This window comes from Nyctibius grandis, chromosome 2, assembly GCF_013368605.1.
Source record: "Nyctibius grandis isolate bNycGra1 chromosome 2, bNycGra1.pri, whole genome shotgun sequence".
Classification (NCBI taxonomy): domain Eukaryota; kingdom Metazoa; phylum Chordata; class Aves; order Nyctibiiformes; family Nyctibiidae; genus Nyctibius; species Nyctibius grandis.
This window is the reverse complement of record NC_090659.1, coordinates 11,959,684-11,974,996: the sequence shown is the minus strand read 5'-3', so window position 1 is coordinate 11,974,996 and position 15,313 is coordinate 11,959,684. Positions and strand designations below refer to the sequence as shown.

Here is a 15,313-nt window from a genome sequence, read left to right as displayed (position 1 = left end):
AAGGCCCCTTCTCGCAGCCCATTGGCTGGTGTCCGCCGGAAGTGCTCGCACCCCTGCGCCTCCTGGGAGTTGTGGTTTCCCCGCCCCCTACGGTAGGCCAGCGCGACTAGGGTGGGCGGGACGCGCGCACCACCGGTCCTGGCGTGCAGCGCGGCCCGCCCCGCCCCGCGCCGCGCCGCCCCGCCCCGCCCCGCCCCGCGCCGCCCGGAAGGAGCCGTCAGCAGTGAGGGGTGGCGGGAGCTGGCGGACAGGGATGGCGGCGCAGATGGCGGTGCTGGGTGAGTGCGGGCGGGGGCCCAGGGGCCTGGGGGCCCGGGCCACCCCTCGGGCTGCTGAGGGGACGGTGCCCGGGGGCGGGCGGCGGTGGGGCCTCCGCCCCGCCTGCGGTGGCCTCCGCCCCGCCTGCGGTGGCCTCCGCCCCGCCTGTGGTGGCCTCCGCCTGGCAGGGCTTAGGCGCGGCTCGTCGCCCTGCCTCAGGCGGCGGGCGCTGACCGCGACTGCGTGGTTTTGCTGGGGCCCTCGCAGTCTTTCTGCTGGCGCTGTCTCCCCGGACTGGCTTTTCTGCATGGCGGGGCTTCCTGTGGCGTGTGCGGGGTGTTCCTCTGTTCGCAGAGCCGCAGCGCTCAGTGGGGTGTTGCTGAGAAATGCCTCGGAAGATTCACGGCCGAAAGTAGTTCTGTCGCACTAGCCTGGTTGAGGCACAGCTGTGACCACCCTTCCCTGCTGAGCACAAGAGCTTATCCGCTCTTTGAAATTTAAGCTAGGTAGATTTCTTGAGATTTTGTTTGTGGGTTGGTGCTTTTTTTTTTCTCCTGTGAAGCATTGCTTTATATTAGATTTTTGGGTTTCTTGCTTTGGTAATTTAGGTAAAACTGGAAAAGAAAACCTGCTCTGCACTTAAACTAGTCTAGCCCTTGATTTCAAGGCATAAAACAGATGCAGAGGTGTGGGAAGATGCTCTTTGGGAGCTGACTGAAATAGGAGGCGGTAGCATGGTTTTGCATCTCCTTATTTTTAGACTTCCAGTGAAGTTGGAGGAGATGTTTAAATCAGGATTTTGACATTTTACTGTGATGTTGTGCAGCCTCATTAACTAGATGTCTGTTAGGGGTCATTCATAGGCAGTTACCCCCAAAATATTAATTAACCTATATTTTTGAAGTGCCTTGCAGAGAGGAAAAGAATTATTACAGGGTGGTGTTATTCTTGGCTTTCCTATAACTCTTGGGCTTTTTTAAACCAGTTTGGTTTTAATGCCTAAGATTTTTGAGTCTTCTAACCACTCACTTTTTGTTAAGAGATCTGAACTTGCTGGTGACCTTTGAAGAAATTGAAAACTAATTAGGTAGCTGAACAGGCTTCAGAGCATGAAATAAAACCGCATAGGTGCGATATATAACGCTGTGTCACTTGTATTGATTTCTAAGTTTGCAGCAGTAGATACTCTAACCCTAATTTTTAAAAATCTGTGTTTCAGGTTCGGCTGTTCTGGCTCTCTTGTTAGCTGGCTATCTGGCACAGCAATATTTACCAATGCCTACACCGAAAATAATAGGGATTGACCTTGGCACGACTTACTGCTCGGTTGGTGTCTTTCTTCCTGGAACAGGGCAGGTGAAGGTTATTGCAGATGGAAACGGCCGCAACAGCATACCAAGTATAGTCTGTTTCACAGAGAGAGATGTGTATGTAGGGTATGATGGCCTAGAACTGGCTGATTCAAATCCTCAGAACACCATATATGATGCAAAAAGATTCATTGGGAAAATCTTCACTTCAGAAGAACTGAAAAGTGAAAGTAGCAGGTATCCCTTTAAGGTAAGTAGCCGCCGCCTTCAGTTCTCTCCAAGCAGTAATCTATAGGAAGCTTGAAACATGTAGTAGCTCACCATATTTTCTGACCTTGAGTCATTTGGCTAAATCTGCTATGCCTGAAAACCATAAGAGGTATCCACAGAGGGGAGAAGGAGACGGTTGTGGAAGTCACGTACCTCTGCATGAGATCTGATAGTGATTTTCTAGAGGACCCTGTCCTCTACTGTGAAATGGGTTTCTGGGTAACCTTCCAGCCCCTTCTCTTAAAGTATAAATTTCAATTTGAAATTCCAACTGTGCTTTGCTGAAACGCCACTTTTTCTATGAGATTAAAAAAAAAAAATAGACAAGTATAAACGTCACATCTGCTCTGTCCCAGTGCATTTTTTTTCCCCTAGCACTTTTCTAGTGCTTACTTGACCAGCAGCAGATCTCGAAAGCAGCTTTTTTGACAAAAGTATTGCATAGTTTTAGCATGGTGCAGTATTTGCTGAAAAGAGACAAATGTTCAGGTACTGCAAGCAGTCTTTGAATTCTTTTCTTAAGATAAGCCGTTCCAGTACCAACCTGTTTGCTTCCTTTCAGAAAGAAGAACCTGTTGGGAAGCTTTATCAGTAGGGTAAACCTAAATGGTTTTAATCAAAAAGCATTACTTTTATCTTTGAATGTGGTCTTGAAGTTGATTACACAGTTGCTAGGTCTTAACTTTTTTTTAACATGTCTTACCTGGGCACAGTGGGTGTCACGACTTTGGATATATTCAGACCCCGTAAGTGGCATGTTTTCCATAATACTTGCAGTCAAGGAATAAAAGTGATTCAGGAAGTGGCAAAAGCACATTCATATTTTTCCTGAATAAACAGGCTATATGCAAATAAAACACTTGGCAGAAGCAGAGTGGAAGAGCATAAGAAAGAGACTTCTCACCTGTGGGTTGTATTGCTTTTTCTTCCTAGATTTTCAACAACAATGGATCAGCTGAATTTTCTGTGACAACTAGTGAAACCTTTCGCATCACTCCAGAGCATATTGGCTCTGCACTGCTACTGAAACTAAAGAGAATGGCAGAAGACTATCTTGGCATGCCCATCTCGAAGGCGGTCATCTCGGTGCCAGCAGAGTTTGATGAAAGGCAACGGAATTCTACCATTAAGGCAGCTAACTTTGCAGGTGATGTCTGTTTATTCCGGCGTTTTTCTATGAAACCTTCAGGTCTATTTCACTAACAGAAAGTCTTTGGGGAGGATATAGAAACAGTGAATCAGTGATAGAGAACCTTAGAATGGATTTTTTTTTTTTTTTACAGACAATTAACAATTATGAGGAACAGCAAAGACCTCTTGGGTACTGACAGGTGCAGCTGACTAATGCAGACAGATAGATAGAATTAAGTTTTACTTCAGGGAAAATAGTCTTTTTGGTAATCTCCAATTAGAGAGACTATACAGAGCACCCTTGGACAATAATTTAAACAGAAATAGAACATGTGAAATAGGTCTCCTTAGCAAGGTTTCTCTGGAAGAAATGTGTTTGGACAAATCATGGTCCATGACTTCACCCTGACATCGAAGTAGTACTACTTCAGGCTTAAATAAGGAAAAGAGTTCATTGAGTATTACTGCTTAGAAAACTGTTTCCTTTAGATCTGACATTTTAATTCAGGTAAGTTTGGTTAAAAAAAAAACCCAACCAAACTGATGGTAAATGTGATGATGATGTGAGAACTGCAGTTTTCTGAAGTGTACCTGACTGTTGCTTTGCTCTTTGTAGGGCTAGAAATTTTGCGAGTAGTCAATGAACCCACAGCTGCAGCTATGGCTTATGGACTCCACAAAGCTCATGTGTTTAATGTTCTGGTGGTGGATTTGGGTGGAGGAACTTTGGATGTGTCTCTATTGAACAAGCAGGGGGGGATGTTCCTCACACGAGCCATGGCAGGTGAGAAAAAAGCTTTTCTTTCTCAAGGAGTGGGGGAAAAGGAAAGGTGCACCTGAAGTCACTGTTAGAGGGGCTTTTTAAAACATACCAGCCTTGCCATGAAGTGTTCTTTGAAAGTGTTCTCAGCTGCCTTTCATGCAAAATTAGGTTTGTGACTGGTTTCAACAGTTAAGATAAATCCACAGGTTTTGGCTGACTCAAAGGAATGAGTTGTGGTTTCATTTTATCCATGGCTGTTAACTTTTGTGCCCACTAGTAAAAGTGCTGGTGCGTATTACAGTTACGTTGGCTGGATTTTGGGGGGCTGGGGGTGTTACAAATCTTTCTATTACCTTTGTCCAAGCTGGAGATATTTGCCAAATCATTGACCAGTGCTTTAGAGCATCCTCGCCTTGCCAGCTCCAGTTCAGTTGGGCAGGGTTTGGGAAGGCGTGTGCTGTTAGCCCAGAAGTAAGTTTTGTGATACATGTATGCCAGAGTGATTCATCACTTGGCAAAGAGTTCTGGCAGCAATGTTTAGTGAAACTGTAGAGAATACACAACTGCTTTTCACATGAGCTGGATTCAGACAGGTCTGATATGCAATGCTAACGGTCTGCATTGCCTTGAATGAATAAGTTTTGATGTGAGCTGCTGCTGAGTCCAGTAAGAGTAGAACAGCAAGAAATATTCAGCAGCTTCATTTTGATTTATTTAGACAGAGGTCCACTAAATGAATTCCTGTTTTTAGCCAAAACAAAACAGTGGGAACTTCAAGAGTATTGTTCAACACAGATTACAATCTGCGGGCCATTTTTTTAACTGTATTGAATGGAAAGCATGAACAATTGCTTGAAAGTTTTTGGAAACATGGTGCAAGAATAATCTTTCAGTAGAAATTGGTTATGTATTATACTTTTCCCCCCTCTCTCTCTGAAGGCTAATATAAGATATACCTCTTAACAGAGCTTGAAGTTCACTGCTTGCATTTTATCACTTTCCTCCACTTTTGGCGGGTTATTTACATATACTTAAGTAGCGTGTAGTTTTTTATGTGAGTGCATGGAGACGTTGAATAACTTGAAACTGTTACAACAATGATCCCTATAAAGCTGTACTGTGGAAGTGCTAAGAGAAAAATCCATTCTGGGCAGAGAGAATTCCAGGAACTTTAGCTGGAAAAACAACTTACTGTGAGAGATTGCACTTCAGTTCTAGGGTTCCAGCTAGAAATTTATTGTTACATGTTTTCTTCTATAGAGAATACCACTGAGTTAACAACCACTGCTTTTTTCTGTTACAGTGTAACAGCAGTTCCAGGGGAAGAACATTGAGGAGGGTAAAGTCTAAAATAGTTGCTAAATAAAAATCTGGAAATTACTATCCATCGTGCATCCTTCAGTGGATAACAATTATGTCTGTTTTCCCAGTTCTATGAGCTCTTGCGCTCTGCTTATGGTCCTAGTATCATTGTTCTGGCCCTTGAGAACCATCTCCCAGTAAAAGAGCAGATGCATGCTGCTTTCTGAAGCTGTGAAGGTGATGTGTCTGATGCCTTTTTTTCTGATGTTTCAGGTAACAACAAACTTGGAGGACAGGATTTTAATCAAAGGTTGATGCTGTATTTATATGATCAGCTCCATCAAATGTATGGTTCTCTGCCAACAAGAAAAGAAGAAATACATCGCCTCAGACAGGCTGTGGAAGCAGTTAAATTAAATTTGACTGTTCATGAGGCAGCCACGCTAAGGGTGTCGTTGACGATGCCAGAAAGGAAGCTTACAAAAGAACTTCCAGAAAGTGGGGTAAAAACAAACACTGTGCTAAAAGACAAGCCTTCACAAAACCCAGAAGATCTGAAAAATCTTGGAAACTCTTCAAAAGTAGAGAACAACTTTGTCAAAGTCGTGTTTGAAACAGAAATCTCTAGGAAGCTATTTGAGATGTTAAATGAGGACCTTTTTGAGAAGATTCTTGTGCCCATTGAACAGGTGTTGAAGGAAGGCCACCTACACAAAGCAGAAGTGGATGAAATTGTGTTAGTTGGAGGCTCCACCCGGATTCCTCAGATACGCAAAGTTATTCGGGATTTCTTTGGGAAGGAACCTAACACCTCTGTAGATCCCGACCTAGCAGTTGTAATGGGCGTAGCTCTCCAAGCAGGAATTATTGGTGGGTCCTGGCCTCTCCAAGTCAGCGCTATAGAAATTCCTAATAAGCATTTACGGAAGACTAATTTTAACTGAGCATAATAAACTCTTCCCCGTTGCATTCGGTCTCTCCAAAAGTGTACTCTGGTGCATACTTACCTGACTGGCAGTGGAGCCTAATCTTAGCTGTATTATATTCGTTTTTTGTTTCTTCCAGTTAGGTGTTCCTGGACGCCTAACTGTGTCAAAGTAGATGTTACTTTAAAGGTACAAGTGATTTTTTTTTTTTTTGAAGTTCTGAAGTGTCCTCTATTTGCTTGTAGATTGGATATTGGATGAAAATGCTAACGATGACACACTCACATTTTCTTGCTAAATTTTATTAGCAAATCCTGAAGAGGTGTATGTTTAAAATATAAAGGGACTGTGACCAAAGGTTAGAGGTAATATGGTATGGTACTGTAGGTATTCCCAGGTCCAATATATTTACTTTAAAAGAATGTGAAGCAGTGTTAACGCACATAGCACTAGCAGTGTTGAGTTTAAATTTATTTATTAAAGGGAGTCATTTGAGCATTTAAGCACCTTTCTAAAAGGCACGTTGCAGCTTGAATGAGACTTGTGCATTCACTTGATTCTTCTGCTGTTCATAACAGCATAATGGTATTACTGAGGCTGTGTGGCAAACTGTCTCATGTTTCAGCCAAACCGTATTAAGAAACTGAGCTCTTGCTAATGTGTAGTTATTTTGTGTGTCTCCAAGGGCTTACTTCCTGATCTGGTTTTGGTGGTTAATATACAGGTGCTGCTCTCATACCACTGATGTTGTCCACAGAGAACAAGGGCATATTGCCGACTATTTATACCTCCCTCCGCCTTATTTGAAAACTGCAGTAATTTTATGTATCTTAAAGCCACACCTGTATGTCTTCCCTTGAATGTGACCAACATGAATTTCATTGTTGCGCATCTACAAGTGTGTGACAACTTTCCCATGGAGTACCCCAAGCCGTACTGTTTTCAGGGAGAAAGTGTGGGATAGAAGGGACTGCCTGGATGAAGTCTAATTCCTGTAGTCATAGTAAATTAAAATTCATTTCAACTATTTTGTACTTTTTAGCTTGTATCTCTGGTTTATCCCCACCCTAAAGTGAACATAGATCAGAGATTGTAGCTGTTCTTTTGGGAAGGAAGCAGTGCGTGTAACTCGGGATTTGAGGTAGCACTTCTTAGGACTTTATTTTAGGCAAATAGTTTGCTACCCATCTATCTAGCAAATGCCTGAGGAGGAAAAAATTAATTATCTCAAAAAAAAAATGGTGACAGTTCTGTTCTCTCTGGAGGGTTAAATCAATACCTAAAGACCAGCTGAATTCTTTTATCTGTGTAGGACTTTCTACAATGAAAGCACTTCATTCAGCTAAGACTGGCTTCAACATCCCTCAACCCAGTCTTAATCAGGTTACGTTCTAGTACCAGGTGGTTCTAAGCATTTTCTTGTATGCCTCAGAATAATTTTGTTTGTATTAAGCTTACCAAGATAAAGTGTGGGGCTTAGATTTATTGTTTAACCCATGACTATATTACAATAGGCTTATTATTCTCCTGGCAGCAGGCCTGACTTATGGCACTGCCATACATCAATTGTGCTGATTCGGCTGTTTGCATAGCTACTGTCTAAACATATCTTTGAACTAATCCAATTAAAATCCTCTTAAATTGAATCATAGTTGCTCACAACCATTCCATCAGCATTGTTTAACTTCACAGAGGATTCCCAAAATATGGCTAACATCTGTTTAATTTCCCTGAGCTGAAAACCAAAGTGATTTTTTTTATTTGAGGATTTTTTCCCTTTGTACTTCTTTGAAAGTGACCCTGACTCTAAGCCTGTGAGGAACTTCCAGTAATGTGTGGTAATGTGTTCCAAAGAGAGTGTTGCGCAGCTGTAAACAGTGAGTGGTAAAGGCCTAAGGTGAATACAGCTGCAACTCCTTAGTTGAAAGAAGTGCCTCTTCAGCGAAATCATGGGTGAATACCAATGTACAGTATGGTTCTCGTATCCAGTTGCTATTTGGGGCCTTGCCTTGCAGATATAAATGTATCTGTTTAGTTCAACATATATTCCAGTGTCTTTGGAGTCGTCGTGGCCTTTCCTTCTGCCCTGCTGTAAATTCATCTCAAAGTCTGCTGGAGTTACAGTAGGTCTTTAGTCTTCATTTTTTTAATGCACTGTGTAAAATGAGCAGACCTGTATAAAAACAGAACCACATCGCAGTGAAGTTAAGCTATCAAAAGCTTTTTGCAATGTTTGGACAAGTTAGGTAGGAGTGTGGGAGTAACTTTAAACTGTTAAACTATCAATGCAAGTAAATGAAGTACTACTTTCTTTTTCTTTCGCATACTCCTTCACTCTGGAGGAGTTAAATCTCCTTCAGTGTTAATCTGGGAATTGTAAGGGAAGGGTGAGTTGTTTACTTGTAAAAAAAAAAATCACAAAAGGTTATTTATTCAGATTTCTATACAGATTTTTTTTTTTTTAGTAGAGAAGTTACTGTACGTTGGATATCTCACAATGCTTCCTTATTTATTAAATAACTATTTCCTGATTTCTGCAGTCAAGTTATTTATTTTGTATCTTTTGATTTTTAGTACTGTATTTTGGCACAAAGCATTGAATTTTAAAGATGAGTCCACTGTACTAAGTGGATATTTCCAGGTATGCACACGTACTGCTTACCGAAAGTCTCTCTTTAAACAAAGTGATATTTTCAGCCTGAAATCTTTCTACAAGCAATCCTTGAAATCTGAGTATGGTTGCCTGCAGTGTTAGGTGTGTAACAAATTTATATAGCTAAAGCTTGTTTCGCAAGATGAAAACGTGAAAGTTTAAGATGCCTCACCAATTTTATGTTCCTGAATTGTTTCCAAGTGCAGATGATGAAATGCATTTTATAAATAACCTTTTAGAATGTTTTTAATAAAAGCAATTTCTGTCCCTTGGACATGTCTTGTTTCAGTTTCTCAGGGAAATACTGTAACAGCACTATTGCCCTATGTCTTCCTTGAATTCCTTTGGAGGTTACAGGATGAAGTTGTAATCCCTCAACTTGTCAAGGGGAGTGATCACTTGATCACTCCCTTGGAGTGACAGATCTCTAGGAAGTGGCAGAGAGGAGTGTTAGGAACTGAGATGAGAGGGGGAGAAAACCCTTTCTCCTCAGCTGCAGTTTGGGCTGGAGGAATGGAACTGAGAAGAAAAGTGCAGGTTAGTACAAGGAAATCAAGGAGTGGCTGGGGGGAAGAAGGAAACACCAACAGGGAAGGAAACCCTTGTCAAAGGGGGGGACAATGAACTCCTTGCTCCTATTGGGAGTAGGAGCAGTTCCCACCCCTCCTGTGCTTATGCTCTGCCTGTGGGATCACAGGATGTGGGGCAGGAACAGACTCTTCCTCATGCTGGTCAACAGCTGCAGGATGGACATTGGGAATGGCTGCCAGCATATGCGGAGTGAAGGCTGGGGCAGGTTCATGCAGAATATGAGCAAATGGGATGTTTGAAAAGTTGCAGGTAGGGAAGCATGCTCCAGTAGAGAGGAGAATGCGATGCTCCTGCTAGCCATCGAATTTGTCGTGAACTCGCTATGTAGTATCGCTAATAAAACAGTACAGACAAAACAGACTTAAGTTGCTACTGTTTCTTTTAGATTGTTTAAAATATTTGCCATATTTATTTCCAGTTAATTAATCTGTTAAGTAATTCCTGCAAATTTTGAATATGAAAAAGTTGGAAGCGTCTACACAGAAAAAAAAAAATCTGTCTCATGGGACACACCAACATTGTAATGCTGACACAACTGCAATATATAAATTACCGGCAAGGTTAAAGTAAGAGAACGTTATTTCCAAATTCCATAGAAAATGTGTTATGCCACAAGAGATGTGTAACAACCAATTAAAACTTCTATGTAAACTTTCAAATTAGAATGTCCCGCTTCTTTCTCAGATGAAAGCCAGCCTTTATTTCTTCAATGTAATGATGTCTGTATTTAAATTCCTTAGCAGAGACTGAATCCAGGCACTCTTTTCCTTCCTCTATATTCTTATTTTAAGAATCTTTCAAGGTCTTCAATCACAGACCATACTTTGAGCATCAAGAAACAGGAGTGCAGCCATTAGTCTTTCTGAAACATTACTTTTTTGGTTTCTCAGTAGCATAACTGATGCTCTAGACAAAAAATAGCACGGGTAGTTTAGGCATCCTTCTATTTTACATCTGCTGTTTTCGGGTTACCCTTGAACTTTTAACTTTCACTATAATATACACCCCATTTTTTTCAGGTAACCTTATCAAATTTCTTGGTAGGGTCTATATCAATATTTCATCTTCCTAAGAAAAAGGAAAATATAAAGAGAAAAACTTAAGTCATTAAAAGCTCCCAAGCATTACAGGATATATTCAAGAAGTGTTCTAATTTCCTTTTAAGATGCCTGAAGCTTTTTTTCTGAAAGCAATTTCACATGTGTTCTGTATATATATATGTTTGGGGTTTTTTTCCACAATAAGGAATAATTTAAGCCTGTATCCTTGATTGTTTTGCACATTTCATCCACATACATCTAGAAATCCTTATAAAAGCTTAATGCACTTACTGGGATAGTAAAATAAAAGTATCCCAGGGGCATAACTACCACTATGAATAGTGGTGAGGCAGATGTGATAACTAGAATGGTTCCAATAACATCTAGTGTGCAATTTAGCCAAGTTTATAAGTAGTAATGGAAACTAAATCCACTACAAATAAGTCCTGTAACAATGCACAGAAGAATCAAGATTTTGTGAGCAAATTCCACTAAAAACTTTGAGAAAGCATCCTTTAAAAATGGAATCAAACTAAAATATCTTCAGTAAAAATTAGTAGGATCCCCCCTCACTATATCCTAATGAAATGTATTCATGTATCATTACTATTTGTCTAAAAGTGAAACAGACGTACTAGCTTTTAGTACAGCTTCCTGTTGCTAGATATTGCATTTACTGCTATCTTTAATTTTTCAACAACACTAAATGGAGTTAAATCTTAGTCATTCAAGCTTGATTTTCATAAATGGAAAATACGCGTGAGTTTTCCCTTTACCTTTGTGAATCTATTGATGACCTGACCAACTGGATTAGTTTCAAAATGCTGAAGAGGAAGGTGCCATACAGTGTCTAACAGCTGATGATGCAATGCCCAAGAAGCAGACAGGGATCCCCTGGTAAGCACATAAGCACCACAGCAAACGAGAAGACCTTGTGAATGGATAAATTAAAAGACAGTATGAATGGCTGGGAAGGGAAAGGAGATGGAGCTTGTTTCTGTCACTGTTTTCTACTACAGTGAGCAATCCAACAGTTGCACTTCATATCTTAGTTTTACAAATGTACATATTTGTATTTTGTTGATACATCTTACTACTTCATAAGTATGTTTTTCCTGCAATTAAGTCTCTCATGCTAGCATGTCACTACATATCAACACTGATTTCCTTCCTCACTGAGAGGCCAACATAACTTCATTAGGTTCCACTCGGATGTTCCAAGAATTCACAGAAGTATCATAAAATGAAATAGCATTTTCTTCTACATGTCTGTGTATCTCTGCTCTTCTCCCCAGTTTAAACTATTATACTGTGTTGCATACAATTCTGTTAATGAAACAACTAGCATTTTTTCTTTACTAATACACATTCAGGCAGATCAAACTTAGCACATGGTGAGGAAACAGTCATAAATGCTCATCCTTGCCTTGTGTGAATCCCAGAAGCCCGGAGATACAAAGTTTATAGTTTTGTGATCGTTTCCACTCTGTGAAATCACTAACTTTTGCTGTTTCTGCAGTCCAGGTGCTAAGCAATAGATTTTGTCCAATGGCTAGTGCATCTTGTCCTAAATAAGCAGCTATGGTTAGCCATATCCATTGCCAGTCAAAGGCTCATATGAGCCAGCTGTCAACCAACACCCCCAGGTCCTTTTCCACCAGGCAGCCTTCCAGCCACTCTTCCCCAAGCCTGTAGCGTTGCACGGGGTTGTTGTGCCCCAAGTGCAGGACCCAACACTTGGTCTTGTTGAATCTCATACAGTTGGCCTCAGTCCATCAATCCAGCCTGTCCAGATCCCTCCGTAGACCCTTCCTACCCTCAAGCAGATCAACACTCCCGCATAACGTATGAGGCAATGTTTAAAAGTGCTTTTCTTCTATGCTAAAATTTCACTCTGCTAAAGGTTTTCTGACATCTATTAACATTTTACGTTCTCATTAAAAATGTGGTGGTAAAAATTAATGCATCATAGATAGTAAGTTTTTCAAATCAAATTAAACCAGTAAATATTTTCAAAAAAAACTTTAATCACATTATGTTACAATGTTTTCTTCTTAAACTTTTATTATCAGATGAAGTATTACTCATAAAACCTTCATTTTTTAAATAACTTTCTATCTTTACAACATAATAAAATAAAAAAAACCCTTATTAGTTGTGGCATTACCTTTCCTTCATGTAACATTTCACTAAGTAGCTTGACTTGTTGATCCAAATACCTCATTTGGCTTTTCTGGTTAAAAGACAACAATGTTTTTATTTTTCAATGAACGAAAAAATTTGGAAAGTAAAATATGCAGTGTACTGTAGGCAATAAATACCTTTTATGCTATTTTTACCTTACTGAAAAACACACTAGCACTGCAGTTATACCATTTTCAGATATATATGTAGTAAAAAAAAAAAAACAAACATTAGATAGGATAAAGGATTAAACACATTAAAATAACATTTTTCCCCTAAAATATCTTAAAAAGTGCATTTCAGTTTTTGTCCTTTTAATTTTTATTCGCATTGAATTAAAATCTTAACAGGCTTCCAGTTCCCAGGGTGTTCAGGAATGACAATATCGTTTTAATCTTCAAAATCACTAAGCAGGTAAATACAGACTCAGTAACAATATAGTGTAACACTATATACACACATACATGAATATGTATGTAACACTATATGGATATAAGACACTGTATACATATATATGTATATATCCAGGAGTTAGGCAGAAAGTTTGCTCTGTTACTGATTAATACATTGTTATTGAAAGAACCAATCAAAGAAATACAGAAATTCTTTTCACTCCTACTCAGGCTATACTCAGGCTCTTCTGCATCTCACATTTCTAAAATACTAATTAATAGCCTCTTTAATGTTTTGAGTCTTATTCATATGCAACAAGTTGCAAACTTTTAGACAGAATTATTTTATTGTCCTTTGTATTTCTTCTCTATCTCTCTCTCATATCACAGTACAGATCTAAGTGCATGTGTAGCTGCTGCACCTCACCTGCCAAAGAGGTGAGAGGGTTTTTTGGGTTTTTTTCAATGTCTCGAAACTGTCACAGACTTACAAAAGAATGAATGGAGACCCAGAGTCCACACTGCAAGTTGCACCATCAAAGGCAGAATAAGACAAATTATTGCCTTGAAAGCAATGCAAAACTTAGGGTTGTACTATTTTTTTCCAGTGGAGCTTACAGAAATTGTCATAGTAACAGGCAATACACTGCCAAGAGAACTGTAGCATCAGAGAACCAGAAAAGAAGTCAGAACACATGCAGTACCTCTACGGGAATTCCCATAATCTCAGGAGAACGTGCTAAATTTGAATGAGCAGCTTAGCCTCAATAATAAAAGTGGAAGAGGGCCATAATCCTACAAAATCCCTTATTTAATGGAATTAACTCATGTAATATGCAAAAACATAGCTGTTTCCTAAATTGAGCCATACAGTAATTTTTACTAATAGAATCATTGAAACATAGAATCATTTTGGTTGGAAAGGATCTTTAAGATCATCGAGTCCAACCATTAACCTAACACTGCCAAGTCCACCACTAAACCATATCCCTAAGCACCACGAATACAAAAGTATTGTTTCAGAATAATGAAAATGTAGGTATCCAACCTATCAAACATATGGCTTTCTTATTGAAGTTATGCTTTCCCCCTCAATGAACAACAGCTGTGGCTTGGTGTTGTTTATTTATTTTGGGCTTAATTTAGATATACCAATAGTATTCTTACAAATGCATAATGTACCAGCCCCTCCCCTACATTCCCATATGATGACAACTTAACCTCTCCTTACTATGCTTATTTAAATATCTCACCTTCAGCCTTTTTACTTTGGCTGCAATAAGCACATTTATAGGTATAATCAAAAGAAGCAGTGCAAGACCTGCTGGCACTGAGGATCCAAGTTCTTTCCAGAGAAAGACGACAGCCATGATAATCTGAAAAGGTGCTGACCACAACAGGTTAATGTTTACAGTTAGCTCCATGAGTTGCTGAGCATCTGCTGACATCAGGTTAACAATTTCCCCAGTTGTATCGTTTCATTGTGAGGGATTTGCTAAAGTTAAGGCCTGCAACCAGAAAATATAGAGGTCACGAAAATGAACAATTTTGATGGGTTTAGCTGCCCAGGAGAAGCTAAAAGGACAACATTTAGAGCAAAGCTGAACTTGACGAAACAGACTTGCAACTCTTTATAGTAAATAAACATGACAGCATGGTGCAAAGGGGGCTCAGAAAGACTCAGCTTTAGCCTAGCTTAGAACCTCCTGGTGCAGGAACCAGCAACAGCAGGCTTCACAGCAAGCATGTGCATAATCTCACTGTGGCAGGCAGATACCACAAACCCCAGGTGTCTCGGGACCGACACCCAGACAAGCACAATCTCTCTCTTTCCTTCTGTTAGTGCCTCACATTTTTCTACTATGTCACCTGTAACTCCTGCATGTAACAAGACAGTGCTGCAGCAACTCACCCCACCATCCATCCCACGTGCAAAGCGCAATCTGACCCAGCATTCACTAATCAACTCAGAGACAGGAAGAAGCTGTATCTCTACCCTGTAGCTGTGAAAACTTGCCAGAAGACATGCCCACCCCAGCTGGAGCCTCTGTTCCCCGGTTCATGATCTGATGTACTGACACACCTTGATACGTGTCTTGAGAGAATGAATTCCTTTGTTTAACTGATTTGCAACTTACAAGTAAAATTTTGTGTACTGGTTCAGAAAATACCTGAGAAGTCTATGTCAAAAGATTGGTTTGACGCTCTTGAGAAACAAGACTGTATTTTAAATTACCAAAGACAGTAATTTATTTCAGATTTGGACTATTTTTGGCTTCCTTAACTTGTGCTTAACAGTTAAATTCTGCAGTAAAAATACCAATGATGTGCCATGTTCATAACAAAGTAAATGAAAGGTGCAGCACTGAGAAACCAACTTCATCTCATGCTACACGTTAGCAGTAAACATTTTTATGTTTTGCCGGGCAGACAGGTACTTTAACTTCTACATTATTAGCACCTGCATTTCTTGTAGCTAATAATGCTGCAACC

General features: G+C 40.1%; 1 protein-coding gene across 1 annotated transcript; it reads left to right on the top strand.

Annotated features, from left to right (window-relative positions):
- Positions 1-216: 216 nt before the first annotated feature.
- HSPA13 (heat shock protein family A (Hsp70) member 13) lies at positions 217-6,003 on the top strand. The gene is made up of 5 exons (XM_068424986.1): positions 217-278; positions 1,478-1,818; positions 2,772-2,985; positions 3,586-3,753; positions 5,308-6,003. The coding sequence occupies exons 1-5, from the start codon at positions 254-256 to the stop codon at positions 5,976-5,978; spliced, it is 1,419 nt and encodes a 472-aa protein (XP_068281087.1). The 5' UTR covers positions 217-253; the 3' UTR covers positions 5,979-6,003.
- Positions 6,004-15,313: the final 9,310 nt, after the last annotated feature.

What these genes read in the sequence shown, in the direction of transcription:
- HSPA13 (XM_068424986.1), top strand. Translation starts at nt 254, where the DNA reads ATGGCGGCGCAGATGGCGGTGCTGG. An exon ending in GGCGCAGATGGCGGTGCTGG is followed by an intron (nt 279 to 1,477) that starts GTGAGTGCGGGC and finishes TCTGTGTTTCAG; the next exon opens with GTTCGGCTGTTCTGGCTCTC. An exon ending in TAAGGCAGCTAACTTTGCAG is followed by an intron (nt 2,986 to 3,585) that starts GTGATGTCTGTT and finishes TGCTCTTTGTAG; the next exon opens with GGCTAGAAATTTTGCGAGTA.